At 42.4% G+C, this 16,895-nt stretch overlaps 1 protein-coding gene across 1 annotated transcript in view; it reads right to left on the bottom strand.

Moving 5' to 3' along the window:
- The window catches only part of LOC132882146 (obscurin-like), a 181,504-nt gene that overhangs the window by 70,660 nt on the left and 93,949 nt on the right, over positions 1-16,895 (bottom strand). The window contains exons 8-9 of the mRNA XM_060915420.1: positions 12,846-13,112; positions 9,620-9,895 (exon numbers count right to left, since the gene is read on the bottom strand). Coding sequence (XP_060771403.1) covers positions 9,620-9,895; positions 12,846-13,112 — 543 coding nt within the window. The remainder of the gene's footprint in view (positions 1-9,619; positions 9,896-12,845; positions 13,113-16,895) is intronic.

Raw genomic sequence — 16,895 nt, 5'->3', positions numbered from 1 at the left:
AATTGATTAACCACACCATGAAGTTATGGGAAAGGGTATTGGAGGTGAGATTGAGAAGAGAGGTAGCAATCTGTGAAAACAGCAGTACGGGTTTATGCCAAGGAAGAGCACGTCGGATGCAATTTTTGCTTTAAGAATGTTAATGGAGAAGTACAGGGAAGGCCAGAGAAAGCTACGTTGTGTTTTGTAGACCTGGAGAAAGCATACGATAGAGTGCCGAGAGATGAGTTATGGTATTGTATGAGAAAGTGTGGAGTGAATGAGAAGTATATTAGAGTGGTGCAAGACATGTATGAGAACAGTGAAACAGCAGTGAGGTGTGCAGTTGGAACGACTGAATGGTTCAAGGTGAAGATGGGACTTCATCAAGGATCTGCTTTGAGTCCTTTCTTGTTTGCTTGATGGACAAAGTGAGGCAAGAGTCACCATGGAACATGATGTTTGCGGATGATATTGTGATATGTGGTGAAAGTAGAAAGGAGGTTGAGCTGGGTTTGGAGAGATGGAGGTATGCACTGGAACGAAGAGGAATGAAGTTGAGCAGTAGCAAAACAGAATACATGTGCATCAGTGAGAATGGGGATGAGAGTGTAGTGAAGATGAAAGGAGTAGATGTAAAGAAAGTTGGTGAATTTAAGTACCTGGGATCAACTGTGCAGGAAAATGGGGGCTGCGATAGTGAGGTGAGAAAGAGAGTGCAGGCAGGGTGGAGAAGTTGGAGCAGGATTTCGGGAGTCATTTGTAATGGGAAAGTCCCAGCAAAAGTGAAAGGTAAGATGTATAAGACAGTAGTGAGACCAGCTGTGATGTATGGATTGGAGACCGGACCCTTAACGAAGAGACAGGAGGCAAAGTTGGAGGTGGCGGAGTTGAGGATGTTGAGGTTTGTGATGGGAGTGACAAGGTTGGACAGGATAAGGAACGAACACATCAGGGGGACAGCACATGTGGAGAGCTTGGGAATTAAGCTAAGAGAGATGAGACTGAGATGGTATGGGCACATCCTGAGAAGAGATGCAGAGCATGTTGGAAGGAGAATGTTGATGGAGCTGCCAGGCTCACGAAAACAAGGAAGGCCAAAGAGGAGATGCCGTGCTCAGCGTAAATGAGTACACCCCCTTTGAAAAGCAACATTTTAAACAACATCTCAATGAACACAAACAATTTCCAAAATGTTGACAAGACAAAGTTTAATATAACATCTGTTTAACTTATAACATGAAAATGTAAGGTTAATAATATAACTGAGATTACACATTTTTCAGTTTTACTCAAATTAGGGTGGTGCAAAAATGAGTACACCCCACAACAAAAACTACTTCATATAGTACTTTGTATGGCCTCCATGATTTTTAATGACAGCACCAAGCCTTCTAGGCATGGAATGAACAAGTTGGCAACATTTTGCAACATCAATCTTTTTCCATTCTTCAGCAATGACCTCTTTTAGTGACTGGATGCTGGACAGAGAGTGATGCTCAACTTGTCTCTTCAGAATTCCCCAAAGAAAATAATTTATTTCCACCACAAAGGTGAAGGCTACAAGATCATCAGGAAAGCTTTACTCATCAGTCAGAATACTGTAGGAAAAGTGGTACAAAAATTTAAGAAAGATGGAACTGCAACCATTTCACAGAGATGTCCAGGTCGTCCATGGAAGTTAACACCTCGACAGGAACGTCTTCTGATGAGAAGGGCTGAAGAAAATCGACATGCAAGCTCATTGCAGTTATCTAAAGAAGTAGAAAGCCAAACTGGGGTGACTATTTCCCGTGACACAATACAGTGTACACTGCAGAGGAATGGCATGCATGGATGCCGTCCACGAAAGAAGCCTCTCCTAATGCCCAGGCACAAAAAAGCCCACCTAGAGTTTTCCAGGGCCCATGCTGACAAAGATGAAGACTACTGGGACTCTATACTCTGGAGTGATGAGACCAAGATAAATGTTTTTGGAACTGATGGCTTCAAAACTATATGGCATTGCAAAGGTGAGGAATACAAAGAAAAATGCATGGTGCCTACGGTGAAACATGGTGGTGGCAGTGTCCTTATGTGGGGTTGCATGAGTGCTGCTGGTGTTGGGGAGCTGCATTTCATTGATGGCATCATGAACTCACAGACGTATTGCTCTATACTGAAAGAGAAGATGCTACCATCACTCCGTGCTCTTGGTCGTTGTGCACTTTTCCAACATGACAATGATCCTAAACACACATCTAAGGCCACTGTTGGATTTCTGAAGAACAGGGTGAAAGTGATTCAGTGGCCAAGTATGTCTCCTGATCTGAACCCAATCGAACACCTATGGGAAATTATGAAGAGACAAGTTGAGCATCACTCTCCATCCAGCATCCAGTCACTAAAAGAGGTCATTGTTGAAGAATGGAAAAAGATTGATGATGCAAAATGTCGCCAACTTGTTCATTCCATGCCTAGAGGACTTGGTGCTGTCATTAAAAATCATGGAGGCCATACAAAGTACTAGATGTAGTAGTTTTTGTTGTGGGGTGTACTCATCTTTGCACCACCCTAATCTGAGTAAAACTGAAAAATGTGTGATCGAAGTTATATTATTAACCTTACTTTTTCCCGTCATAAGTTAAACAGATGTTATATTAAACTTTGTCTTGTCAACATTTTGGAAATTGTTTGTGTTCATTGAGATTATTTAAAATGTTACTTTTCAAAGGGGGTGTACTCATTTATGCTGAGCACTGTACATGGATGTGGTGAGAAAGGACATGAAAGTGGCAGGTGTGGTAGAGAAGGATGCGGAAGACAGGGAGCAATGGAGACGAAAGATCCGCTGTGGTGACTCCTAATCGGGAGCAGCCAAAAGAAGGTGCAATAATAACTGTATTTAATCAAACTAATGAAATTGGCCAAATGAATCTTATCCCAGTCAGTAGATACCACTCCGGAAGTCCAGAAAGACCATGAGTTATTTATTTATTTATTCTTTTCTCAATTCTGTTATCTTGATATAATGACTTTCTTGATTTTGAAATAACAAAAGGTATTTTCTTCAGAACTTATTTTTTCTCATGATATCAAAATGTACAGTGAAGCCTCACTCACAACCTGCTGTAAGTGTTTTGGACACGCACGGGCCGCAGGGTTTGGTAGCTTGCAGCCGTGCCGCAGGGTCGCGGTGAACCCGGGGGAAAGTTTGGGGGAGTACGGGCAAAGTACTTGTCAAGTACAGGTTGCACACCTGACTTCCTCGAGGCGTGGGGAAAATTGTGCCGTTACCCCATGGAAAGCGTATATCTGACGCGTGTGATCAGTGCGTGTTCAGTGAGGGTGGAGTGTATGAGACTTGCATTTTACCAGTTTCCTGCGCTCCGAGTTCAGGCCGCATTTGTGAAGCGCGTGTGATGCATGTGATTAGCATGTTACAATCACTCATAACTTGCGTGTGACGCAAGCCAGGAGTGGGTATAAAACCACTCCTGCAGCATTCTGCATCTGTCTTTCGACTGAAGAACATTGGATATTTTGTGGGAAAAATTTAATTTTCAGTTTAAAGTTTAGACTAGCCCTGTGATGACCTGGCGACTTGTCCAGGGTGTACCCCGCCTTTCGCCCGTAGTCAGCTGGGATAGGCTCCAGCTTGCCTGCGACCCTGTAGACGGATAAAGCGGCTAGAGATAATGAGATGAGATGAAGTTTAGACTAGATAGAACTCGACGCCAACGGTGTCGATGGGGATGTCTCCGCCTGGTAGACTACACGCCTTATTAAGTTGTGACTTGGGGATGGACATTTGACCTCTCAGTAATCTTGACCTGGTGAAACTACTTGTATTAGCCTTGGAGATAGTGTTCACAAGATTTTCGGACAGACATTTGACTTCACAGTGACCTTGACCTTAGACCTTTTGATCTCAAAATCTCATCAGTTTATCCTTGTCCCCAAATGCACAAATCGTGAAAGTTTGGTGAAATTCCTTTCATCTGCCTTGGAGATATTGTGTTCTCAAGGTTTTCAGACAGACATTTGACCTCACAGTGACCTTGACCTTTGACCTTTTGATCTCAAAATCTAATCAGTTTTTGTCCCAAAGCGCACAAATGGTGAAAGTTTGGTGAAATTCCTTTGATTAGCCCTTGAGATATCGCGTTCACAAGGTTTCGGGATGGACGCACGCATGGACAGACGGACAACCCGAAAACATAATGCCTTCTGCACCTTACGGTGGCGGAGGCATAAAAATGGTACCCAAGAAGAAGTGAGCAAAAGTGAAGTAACCCAGCCTGAAACAGCAGAGGGGGAGGAAGAGTTTGATGATGATGGTAGCAGCACTGGTGAGCCCTGCACGGACAGGGAGAAGTTTGCCTTCAAGCTGGCAGAAGGCACAGCACCCCGCCAGAGGGATTTTCACAGGTAAATACACATGCTTTAAACATCCATTTCAGTATCTATATGCTTATGTAATTAATATATGCTGATTTTCGTGTATGTTTCAGCTAACGATGCCCAGAAGTGAGGACACTGCAATCCCATCATCGCTGTCAGGCCATCGTGCCATGCTCAGTGATGAGGAGAAGGACATCCCGACACCCCGTCCCACCACTCAGCAGGAGTAGGAGCAGGACAGCAGCTCGGAGTCCAAGTGTGTTTCAGTGCCCAAACTGTTGGGCTATTTAGTTGGGATTTTTTACAATGTAATAAAATGCATTATTCCCTTATGTTTTATTATTTACGTTTGCATGGTAAATTAATATATACTCAAAAACAGCAAATGAGGTGGTCTTCTTCCCTTCTACAATGCTACTGCAGTGTTTCCCACAGACCAGGTAGCAATTTGTGGTGCTCCACTGTGCCAATGAGGGAATCGTGCGCGGTGGTGTCGTGGTGGTCGGTGGAGTCAGTCATTGGGGTGTATGCAAAGTGTTTACAGCGGGCGGTGTTCAAACACACAGTAATTTTATTCAGAGTCACCTGCTGGGACTATTTTAAAGCTACAAGAAGCATTTGAGATTATTCAGTTCAATCTAAATTCTTTTAAGTTCTCTAGACAGCTAAAACAATTTTTACCAGAACCCTGCCTGGTTTCATGCCTCGACCCAACTTTACATTACAGGGCAGGCCATTAGTTTGCTGGTCTTGATGTTGGTGGAAAACCTGTCTTTTAAATTTATGAAAATTACTCACCAAAATTGAAGTTAAAGTTTAGTTTTTACTTGAGATGCACCGATTGCAATTTTTTGGGCCGATTCCGATTTCCGATGGAGTGTGACCTGCCGATACTGATTTTGGCTGATTCCAATTTCGTTTTTTCAAACCACTTCACAGCACACACAAAGACTATTTTCTTTTTCTTTAATAGAACATTCTGCCAGATTTTCAGTAATAAATTTAACACCTCAAAGGTTGAAAACAAACAAAGACATAGATTTTACAAAGAACATTCTTCATGTTTGGTATTAACATATTAATTCCTGAAATAGGAAAGTCACACAAACATTTTTTTTCTTTTCCCATCCAATATTTGGCACAAAAACAACTTCCCCCTCATATATTATTTGCCTATGGAACACACTTTCATAAGCTTATTTAGATCTGAAAACTTATGCCTTATAGAACAACCCATTTCTTCATTCAGTATCAAAATACAAAAATAATTTCCAGTCATACTTATACCGTAGCCATTCTATCATCTTTGTCAAATGTGTATTTGTAGAGTAATTTCCAATGGAATCAAGTGCAACCAAGGTCGTAAAACAAACAAAAAGGCATTTCTCTCTCTCTCTCTTTGTACAAATCTAACTAGATGTTTGGTAATAGGCTAACATTCCTGTAATGGGAAATTCACACAACCACAAACGTTTTCTTCTTTTCACATCCAATATCTGGCACAAAAAAAATTCTCTATATGTGGATATCCAAATATAGTGAATTTTGTTGTTGTTAACCGCGCACGCGCCGGAGCTCGTTAGGTGCGCAGGACTGACACTGTTCTGCGCAAGCGCAACACAGTCGCACTAGAAAGCATGTTCAAGCTGCCAGTGTAGCTGCAGTCTTTTTAGTTGCGAATTACGAGTATTTCCACTTTCATCTCTATGTGATACACGAGTTTTGATCGGCAGAAAATCGGCATATTTTAATTTTGACCGGCCGGTCATGGCCGATCACGGGAAAATCGGCCGATTCCGATCAGCAGCTGGTCAATCGGTGCATCTCTGGTTCTGACCTTAGTTTTTTGCCTTTTTGGTGGCAATCTTTCAATCATTCTTTAGTTGACATTCAAGGAATAAATTGCAAAAAACAAGCTGGAGGTTTTTATTTTAAATACTGAGCTCAACACTTACCTCAACCAAAACTAAAATGAAATAAATAGTATAATGTAACAACAAAATAATAAAATATCATAATTAGATGCAAGAAACCACTTAAGGTAACACCAACGCAACTAACAATAATGAAAAAGCATTACCCTAATTGGTGCAAAGCCTGCATGCCCTATTTAATTCCGCGTGGCTTCCTGAAAAAAAAAAAAAACAACTCCAGTGCCCTATCGTAAGGGAAGTGATTGCTTAAACGGGATAATGCAATAAGGCCGGTTCCTCGCATCAAGCTGCTACTGTATGCATCAAAATTGGTTTATAGCCTGACTCAGGGATGTACGTTTCCTGTAAGCCAAGAAGACTATGATGAAGCTCATCACGAGCACGACGTAGGCTACCTTGCGTTATTTTTAATTAGCCTAACAGGCGCACCGGCAGGCCTGTGGACACGCCTCTCCGTCTCTCTCTCTGTGTGCGCGCGCATGAACGAGAAGAGCGAGCACTATGAATGAACGGAACGATACGCAACGGATTTTTTTTTTTTTTTTTTCAAAATCGCGAGTCTGATTGTGTGGCGCTGCGCCACACAATGGTCTATGTATGGGAAACCCTGTACTTACTACATGATTGGTTCCTTGGTTCCTCCCCACTATACAGTTAGGGCCATAAATATTTGGACAGAGACATTTTTCTAATTTTGGTTCTGTACATTACCACAATGAATTTTGAAAACAATTCAGATGCAGTTGAAGTTCAGACTTTCAGCTTTAATTCAGTGGGTTGAACAAAATGATTGCATAAAAATGTGAGGAACTAAAGCATTTTTTAAGCACAATCCCTTCATTTCAGGGGCTCAAAAGTAACTGGACAAATTAAATAATTGTAAATAAAATGTTCATTTCTAATACTTGGTTGAAAACCCTTTGTTGGCAATGAATGTCTGAAGTCTTGAACTCATGGACATCACCAGACGCTGTGTTTCCTCCTTTTTAATGCTCTGCCAGGCCTTTACTGCAGCGGTTTTCAGTTGCTGTTTGTTTGTGGGCCTTTCTGTCTGAAGTTTAGTCTTTAACAAGTGAAATGCATGCTCAATTGGGTTGAGATCAGGTGACTGACTTGGCCATTCAAGAATATTCCACTTCTTTGCTTTAATAAACTCCTGGGTTGCTTTGGCTTTGTTTTGGGTCATTGTCCATCTGTATTATGAAACGCCGACCAATCAGTTTGGCTGGATTTGAGCACACAGTATGTCTCTGAATACCTCAGAATTCATCTGGCTGATTCTGTCCTGGTCACATCTTCAATAAACACTAGTGACCCAGTGCCACTGGCAGCCATGCATGCCCAAGACATCACACTGCCTCCGCAGTGTTTTACAGATGATGTGGTATGCTTTGGATCATGAGCTGTACCACGCCTTCGCCATACTTTTTTTCTTTCCATCATTCTGGTAGAGGTTGATCTTGGTTTCATCTGTCCAAAGAATGTTCTTCCAGAACTGTGCTGGCTTTTTTAGATGTTTTTTAAGCAAAGTCCAATCGAGCCTTTTGATTCTTGAGGCTTATGAGTGGCTTGCACCGTGCAGTGAACCCTCTGTATTTACTTTCACACAGTCTTCTCTTTATGGTAGATTTGGATATTGATACGCCTACCTCCTGGAGAGTGTTGTTCACTTGGTTGGCTGTTGTGAAGGGGTTTCTCTTCACAATGGAAATTATTCTGCGATCATCCACCACTGTTGTCTTCTGTGGCTGTCCAGGTCTTTTTGCATTGATGAGTTCACCAGTGCTTTCTTTCTTTCTCAGGATGTACCAAACTGTAGATTTTGCCACTCCTAATATTGTAGCAATTTCTCGGATGGGTTTTTTCTGTTTTCGCAGCTTAAGGATGGCTTGTTTCACCTGCATGGAGAGCTCTTTTGACCGCATGTTTTCTTAACAGCAAAATCTTCCAAATGCAAGCACCACACCTCAAATCAAATCCAGGCCTTTTATCTGCTTAATTAAGAATGACATAATGAAGGAATTGCCCACACCTGCCCATGAAATAGCCTTTGAGTCAATTGTCCAATTACTTTTGGTCCCTTTAAAACAGGGTGGCACATGTTAAGGAGCTGAAACTCCTAAACCCTTCATCCAATTTTAATGTGGATACGCTCAAATGAAAGCTGAAAGTCTGGACTTTGTCCATTATATAACTATAACCTGAATATGTTTCAGTAAACAGGTAAAAAAACAAAATTTGTGTCAGTGTCCAAAGATACATGGACCTAACTGTATATACCCAGAGTCTTGCCCCTCGTGTCGCATGCGCTGCGTGCACACCACACATAGGGGTAGAAAGTGAGATGTACTTTTGTCTTGCAGGCCGCACAAATAGCAAGTGTGGAATACTTATGTAGTACTTCTGAGGCACGTCACTCATACAATGACTGTGCGTCACTCATGCGTCTGACTTGTATCCACTAAAAGAGAAGCTGAAGACATAAACACATATCTCTCTCTCTCTCTCTGAAGATTTCAGCTCTGACAGCGCTCACTGACTCACCGTTGGAAGCGGTTCTCTTCTACACCTCCTCTGTCTTTGTCAGAAAACTTAAAGCTAAAGTTTTACCTCTGACTGTTACAGTGAGCTGACACTGGAGACTCCTTCCTTAAGGTAAATAAACAAACATCTTCCGACAGAAAACTTCACCATAACAATTATACACTTTTTTATTGTTTTGTTAAATTACATGTTTTTAATCTCTCTATCATCGGGCTTAGATTATGTGACTCATCCACTGTACAAGTCCCTTTGAAAGAGCTGTTACTATAGAAACAGTACCATATTAGAATGAGTGCACTGTCAGAGCTGCTGTTATAGAAAATTAATCAACACCTTTTGACCAATCAGAATCCAGAATTCAACAGTTACATGGAATAATGTTATAGTGAGTATTTCTGCACTTCTCTGTTTCCATACAGGTATAAACACCTTTATAAGAGATGAGGAATGTGTTCATTCTTCTCATCATCACTGAATGGTTTATAATAATAATAATAATAATATTTTGTGAAATAAAAGTTGTATCACCTGCATCCACCAGTCTGTATCTCACATATGAGAGTGAATCTCTCCCTGATAAACACACATTCAACTGTTTTACTGACTTTACTGAGCCTTGTTCAACCTCACTGACCACAAATAACACCTACCTTTTAAAACCTATTTCAAGATTATTTAAAACATCATAGAATAACATGGAATTGCTATAATTATGCAGTATTTTATTCACACCCCTCCTAATTTAACCTGTTGAAAAAAGTGAAAATTTTATGCTGTACCTCTTACTGTAATCCTGACTTCATCACTGTAGTCTGTGTCGTAGTCTGTGTTTGCCCATGCGTTACGCCTGCGTGCGATACACCGATACCCGGTTTCAGTATCAACTGTCACATTGTGTGTGTTGGTGTTTGTCGCTCCAGTGTTCACATACTGATAATTTTTGTCCCAGTGAAACTTCCATCCAGCCCCCTGCTGCAGCTCACAGCTCAGAGTGATGGTGTCTCCAGTGTAGACGGAGCTCTGAGGATTCACTCTCACAGTCGCTTTGGGTTTTTCTGTTGGTATGAAATGATGAAGGTGTCAGAGCTGGTTTTCACTTCACAACAGAAGCAATAGATTCACTGTGCTCATTAAATGCTTTCAGAAATATTTCTAACATAAACATTTATATTTTTTTCGCGGTGCAAATCCTGCGCTCTGATTGGCTGGCGAGCGGGTCTGTATCCTAAATGTTTGCCAGCATTTCTCAGGAGAATAGCATTAATTTTACAGCATGGATAGCGATAACGACAGTGTTCACAGCGAGAGCGAGTTTCACTACTCTGAGGAAGAAGAAATAAAATTAAAGCCGCAAGCGGCCTCGACGGGCCCTCGCGCCAGCGGCCAAGGGGGGCGGGGGCATGCGTCCCCGCGAAATACCTTCCACAGCTTCTTCGGCAAGAGACATTACCACAAGGTAGTGGTGTGAAGGAAAAGCATTATGGAATTATTTACCAAAAACCCGTTTTGGAGCAATTGCGTCGGCCAAAAACAGCGCCCCCCATGGACGAAAATTTCCAAAATGTGGTATACATGACATGGGAGGTAGTAAGAGGGTGGCCGTGAAGTTTGACCAAATTTGAGGAAAGATTGGAATTTTTGCCCAAAAATAGCGCCCCCAGTGGCGAAATATCACAGAAATTGGGAAACATGTCAGAAGCCCAATGAGTGATTTGCGTGTGAAGTATGAGCAGTTTTGAGCAATTAGAAGATTTGTAATGAATTTTTAAGCATGTAAAATTTTGCAGTGAAAATTGATTGACGTATAACTTCTGAACGGTTTATCCTATGTGAAACGTATTTAGAAACTTTTGTCAGCCATGTCTGTAGATCTAGTGTATCAATTTTTGGTGACATTCCTATGAACGGTCAAGGAGGAGTTGCGCCGTGTTCGTGGCCATGCATTTCGCACAAAAGTGAAATTACCTCACTTCCTGTTGGGCGTGGCTAATGCATTGGCATTACATTTTTGTCCGCCTTAGAGAGATACATATGCGTACCAAATGGCATGCCACTACTACAAACTACACGGCAACCAGGCACCTTAATGCGGGAGGCCAAAATCACAACGAGTTAGGGGGCGCTATAGAGGCCCTGAGGCCCGCCTGGATCTGGGCTTCTGGTTCTCAGTAGCGGTGGCAGTCTAAGAAAAAGGAGCCAAGTTTCGTGCGTTGTCGACCATGGCAAGCGCGCCAATAAGGGTCTTGTAAAGAGTTTGCTTGGCAAGTTTGACAAATCAGAAGCTGCAATATCATTTTAGCCATAACCAGGACCCCCAGGGGCGAAAGTGCACAAAATTTGGTGTAGATGTCAGGTGAGCTATGAAGAGTTTGCGTATGAAGTTTGATGACAATTGAGTAAATAGAAGATGAGATATAGATTTTTGAAGAATAAATTTTTTGGTTTTTCCCATGTCAGTAGGTGGCGCTATGCTGTACATGAGCGATTATGAGTTGGAAAAATAAGTGTCTACAACAGCAACGTACTATCACAAGGTAGTGGTGTGAAGGAAAAGCATTATGGAATTATTTACCAAAAACCCGTTTTGGAGCAATTGCAACGGCCAAGAACAGCGCCCCCCATGGACGAAAATTTCCAAAATGTGGTAGACATGACATGGGAGGTAGTAAGAGGGTGGCCGTGAAGTTTGACCAAATTTGAGGAAAGATTGGAATTTTTGCCCAAAAATAGCGCCCCCAGTGGCGAAATATCACAGAAATTGGGTAACGTGTCAGAAGCCCAATGAGTGATTTGCGTGTGAAGTATGAGCAGTTTTGAGCAATCAGAAGATTTGTTATGAATTTTTAAGCATGTAAAATTTTGCAGCGAAAATTGATTGACGTATAACTTCTGAACGGCTTATCCTACGTGAAACGTATTTAGTAACTTTTGTCAGCCATGTCTGTAGATGATGTGTATCAATTTTGGTGACATTCCTATGAACGGTGTAGGAGGAGTTGCGCCGTCTTCGTGGCCATGCATTTCGCACAAAAGTGAAATTACCTCACTTCCTGTTGGGCGTGGCTAATGCATTGGCATTACATTTTTGTCCGGCTTAGTGAGATACATATGCCTACCAAATGGCATGCCACTACTACAAACTACATGGCACCCAGGCACCTTAATGCGGGAGGCCAAAATCACAACGAGTTAGGGGGCGCTATAGAGGCCCGGAGCCCCGGCCAAGTTTGGGCTTCAGGTTCTGAGTAGCTGTGGCAATTCTCGGAACTGGTGCCAAATTTCGTGCGTTTTCGCCCATGGCAAGCGCCCCGAAAATGGCCCAACAGCGGAGAAAAATAAAGAAGAAGAAGAAGACGGAAGAAGAAGAAGAAGAAGACGGAAGAAGAATAATAATAGTGAACTCTTACAAGAACAATAGGGCCTTCGCCCATAGGGCTCGGGCCCTAATAAAACATTTCAGCAGAAAGCTAAAAACCTCTAACTTGCTCACAGTTTGATCTCATTAGTTAATGAGGCCCATTTTGGACCATGTTATCCTCATACATAACATTACGTTCGGTAAAAACTTTAAACCAGTACAATCTCTTCTTCAAAGTTTCACCAAATGGCTTTATTTATGCAATATAAAGGTCATAATACTGGATAACTTTGGTCGAGCAAAAACATGGCTGAATCCTGAATGACTCCTATTTGTATAAATAGGGCACTACATAGGCGGCAGAATGTAGTGTTTTTCCAGCCATGGAAGTGCACTTGTATACCGAGGAGGAAGCCATTTGCATTACAGCTGTGAATGAGGATTCAAAATGGCGGCTCGGCTCGGTTTCCCCTTTCGGGTGCTCTCGTTTTCTGTTAGAATTTGGGAAAGAAAAATAAATATTAAGAAAGAAACTGGTGCCGACGAGACAAACTAAACAAACAGGGACTCAGTTACCGACAGCTCAAAATATGAACCCTAAAAAATAATGGAAACATTAAATTAAAACAAAACCCCCACAGACTGACCTGATACAGTCAGTGTAACAGCATCACTGATCTCTGAATCCTGTCCTCTGCAGGTGTAGGAACCACCGACAGAGACACCAACAGACCAGATACTGAACTCCTTTGAGGTTATATATCCTCCAGCTGTGGAGAGTCTATTATTGTTCTTATCCCAGCTGTATGACCACTGAGTGTCTCGTCCTCCCTGTGTGTCACATCTGAGAGTAACATGCTCTCCAATGAACACATGTGCATCAGGCTGAATGGACACCACAGCTTTAACTCTCCCTGCAACAATAATAATAAAAACAGAGTATATTACATTATCTTTATTTTGTTTGTATTTTGTTTTGTAAAGCAGTCTCACATAACATTTTGTTAAGGGCCTTGAGGAAATTGGTTCCCGGGGAAAAGTGATCAAGGGGGAGGAGAAAAGAGGAACACGGGGAGAGAGGAGAAAAAGACGTGAGAGGAGTGAAGAAGTTGTATGTAAGTGCAATAAACTGCAATAAACTGAATTTCTGTAAACCACCTGTAGCCCGTTTACTCCACGCCCCGGTAAGGAGGACGGGAGTTTCCACGCACTTGCGCCAACTTTTAGGGTTACAGGCTGGTGTCAGCAGTGTTTTCGTTGTTATTGGAAGATTCGTGGGGTTTTTTTTGACCGAGCAGTGGGCTAAGTTACTGGGGCTAGCTGAGTTTCACAGTGAGTGCATTTTGGATGAACATTGCTAATCACTGAGTGCTTATGCAAGTCACAACGTTTATCAGCTGCTAGTCTTCCGATCTCAGGCGACGAAACATGAGCTCCGATGAGGAAGTTGTGCTGTTTGCCCCACAAAATGCATCTACAACTGAAGCAAATAGGAGCGAGGACGCTGCTAATGTGAGGCTGGGTGAGTCTACCGCTGGGGACCAGCGTATGTCCAGTGTAATTCAATAAAAAAACCTTTTTATTTGTCACATGCACACTTCATGCACAGTGAAATTCATCCTCTGCATTTAACCCATCTGAAGCAGTGAACACATGCACACACAGCGCCCGGGGTGCAGTCAGGGGTTCGGTACCTTGCTCAAGGGCACTTCAGCCCAAGGCCGCCCCACGTTAACCTAACTGCATGTCTTTGGACTGTGGGGGAAACCGGAGCACCCGGAGGAAACCCACGCAGACACCGGGAGAACATGCAAACTCCACACAGAAAGGCCCTCACTGGCTACTGGGTTTGAACCCGGAACCTTCTTGCTATGAGGCAACTGTGCTAACCACTACACCACCGTGCTGCCCACGGTGACAGTAAGGACAAAGAAAGTTTTTCTCTGTGTAAAGCCAGATTAAAGCTCGCTGTACGAGCGTGTCCTGCGTCTCAGCAACAGGATTTAGCTACCATTTTGCCAACTAGGCTAAGCGGCGATGCCTTAGCATACTGGTTATCACTGCCACCCGCCACACTGAAGGACTATGATGCGTGTGTTTCCCGACTGACTGATGTTTTTGGCAGCAAGCAGTTTTTGCAACATTTTCAGACTTTTGTGAATGCCCGGCAGCACATGCTGAAGGACCCACTTGAAGTTTTTGCTGCAGAGATAACTAGGCTAGTTTTTGAAACGTTTCCAAATTATGGAAAGCCGGCTATAACTATGGAGCGGTTCTGACGATTTGTTGCTGGACTAGACCCAGTTTTGCAAGTGAAGTGCTACAAACATGGGGCTACCACGTTAGAGGAGGCCCTAGCAGTGGCGTGTAAGTGGGAGCGAGCACAAGAAGCACTTCGGCTTGCACAACCACAGAATGCAGCCACCACTATTTCAAGTTCTAACACCGGCTCACAACCAGTTGCAAACCTCACAGCAATGGTGTCCACCAAAGCAGCAGCATCCTCAGACCAAACCCCTGATGTATTATCAGCCATCAAACAACTGTCAGCGGAAGTCCAGACCTTGAGGTTGGCGGTGACCGACTTAAAACGACACAAGTCTTCACCATCCAGGCATGAGGACTTCAGGCAGCGCCAGCGCTCACCAGAATGGTCCTCTCATCAGCGGGGAAGAGCAGCTTCATGCTTCTTTCCGCATGCATCACCGCAGAGATATCAACATTATGCTGGGTCACCAAGGTGTGGCTTCTCGCCAGAGCAGGGGTATTCTCACTGGCATCAATCCCCAGACCAAAGGGGACGACGCTACCCCAGCTCACCCCCATCTTCGCCACGTCAAGGACCCCAGCGTTTCTCCAGTAGCCGGGACGGCTACAACAGCCATCAGAGCCCGGAACCAATTTCCTCAAGGCCCTTAACAAAATGTTATGTGAGACTGCTGTATAAAACAAAATACAAACAAAATAAAGATAATGTAATATACTCTGTGACAATAATAATAATAATAATAATAATAACTAGACAGGGACACTCTAACGAGTGCAAACCCCGCCTTTTCCCTATTAAAATACATTGGGTGAAAATTTCGAAGTTCTGCCATGACCTTGACCTTTGACCTTTGACCTCCAAAATGTAATGGTTTCCTTCCTGGGTGATTGGCAACACATGTACAAAATTTGGTCCAAATCAATCCATTGGTTCTTGAGATATCTTGCAGACAGACAGACAGACAGACAGACAGATACACACACACACTGACGCAGGTGAAAATAATAACCCCTCCGACTACTGTCGGCGGGGTTAATAATGATTTGTTAAAATATACTAAAGTAATTCCCAAGTGTGCAGAGGTGGAGAGTCATTTTAAACAACACTATGAATTATTTAATTAGACATAAACTAGAGATGCATCAATGCCATTTTTACAGACTGAGTATGAGTAAATAGTTTTGGCACCTCTTGATGCACACAATAAAATTTGTTACCTTGTTAGTATTGAACCAAATGTTGACAAATTTGTTGGGGGGCAAATTGACATTATGAATTTTCTGCACCAGCAAGCTTTAACTTTAAAAAATATCCAGGTTTAGAATTTAGACCGACTGTAACATTGAAACATTTTATTACATCAGTAACATGTTCATGTGTAACATATCTGAGTAAAAACCACAGAAATATTCCCTGTCCTGACTTACTAGGCAAGTGAGAAGTGCTGTTATAGAAAAAATAAAAATAAAAAACTCTGGTGTGGTGTGATTTGGCCTGATGTGAAGCAGAGGGCTCTGGTTTATACTTTGTACCTTCAGAAGCAGCAGCACACTCACTGTGTATCTTATGGACATCCAGAACATTTAAAAACAACATTCACGAGATACAAGAGCCAAAAAATCTTTGTCAAGTTTCCAAGTCAAACTGTAAAATATTTAATGTCACTGTGCATAAAAATCCCTAAACACACTGATGCACTCTGTCTCTAAGGGAACTTTCCTCTGCTGTCGTGATTATTGTCATGACCTGCGTCTCAAATCTAAAATTCAGACCTTATATTCAAAAGTATTTACTAATCTAGAGAATCCTGATGGCTGGTACACAAATCAGAACTTTTGACCTTCCCAAGCTACTGTGAGTGCTTGCTAAGATCATACAGTCAATTAAAAAAAATTGCTTTGAGATTTCGCGAGTGTTATCTGCCTTGGTTTGGTTTATCCCATCGCTTCATTCACTCATGTTTGCTAGTTACAATGTCAGTACAATAAGCTCGCTTAGACATCAGAATGAGCAACATACTGAAAAACTGCAGAGAATTTCCTGCTGAGGGTCTGTTAGAAGAGTTTACAGCAGAACAGGACATGACTTTGCTGCAGAACTGTAAAGAGATTCAGGTGTGTGTTGGAAAGTGAATGTGTGTGCATGAGGCTCGACTGTCATGTCCAAAACTGTCAATCAGCTCATCAACCACACCCTGTTTTATCACCAAATAACACCAATAAAATTCATTGATCATGAGAAGATTTTGAGGTAGATCTCAGGGTCCATTTATAAAAATGACAGCACTGTTGCTGAAAATAATTGGGGTGAGATGAAACTTAAAATGGAAGTTTGACACTTTTCCCATTGAGTAACATAGAAATGGGCGGGGTTACAACTGTACTGCAGGCAGCCACGAGAAGGCCTCAGAGACAATTTTGGCTTTACT

This window comes from Neoarius graeffei, chromosome 1 (genome assembly GCF_027579695.1).
Source record: "Neoarius graeffei isolate fNeoGra1 chromosome 1, fNeoGra1.pri, whole genome shotgun sequence".
Lineage (NCBI taxonomy): Eukaryota > Metazoa > Chordata > Actinopteri > Siluriformes > Ariidae > Neoarius > Neoarius graeffei.
This window is presented reverse-complemented; position numbering and strand designations above follow the sequence as displayed.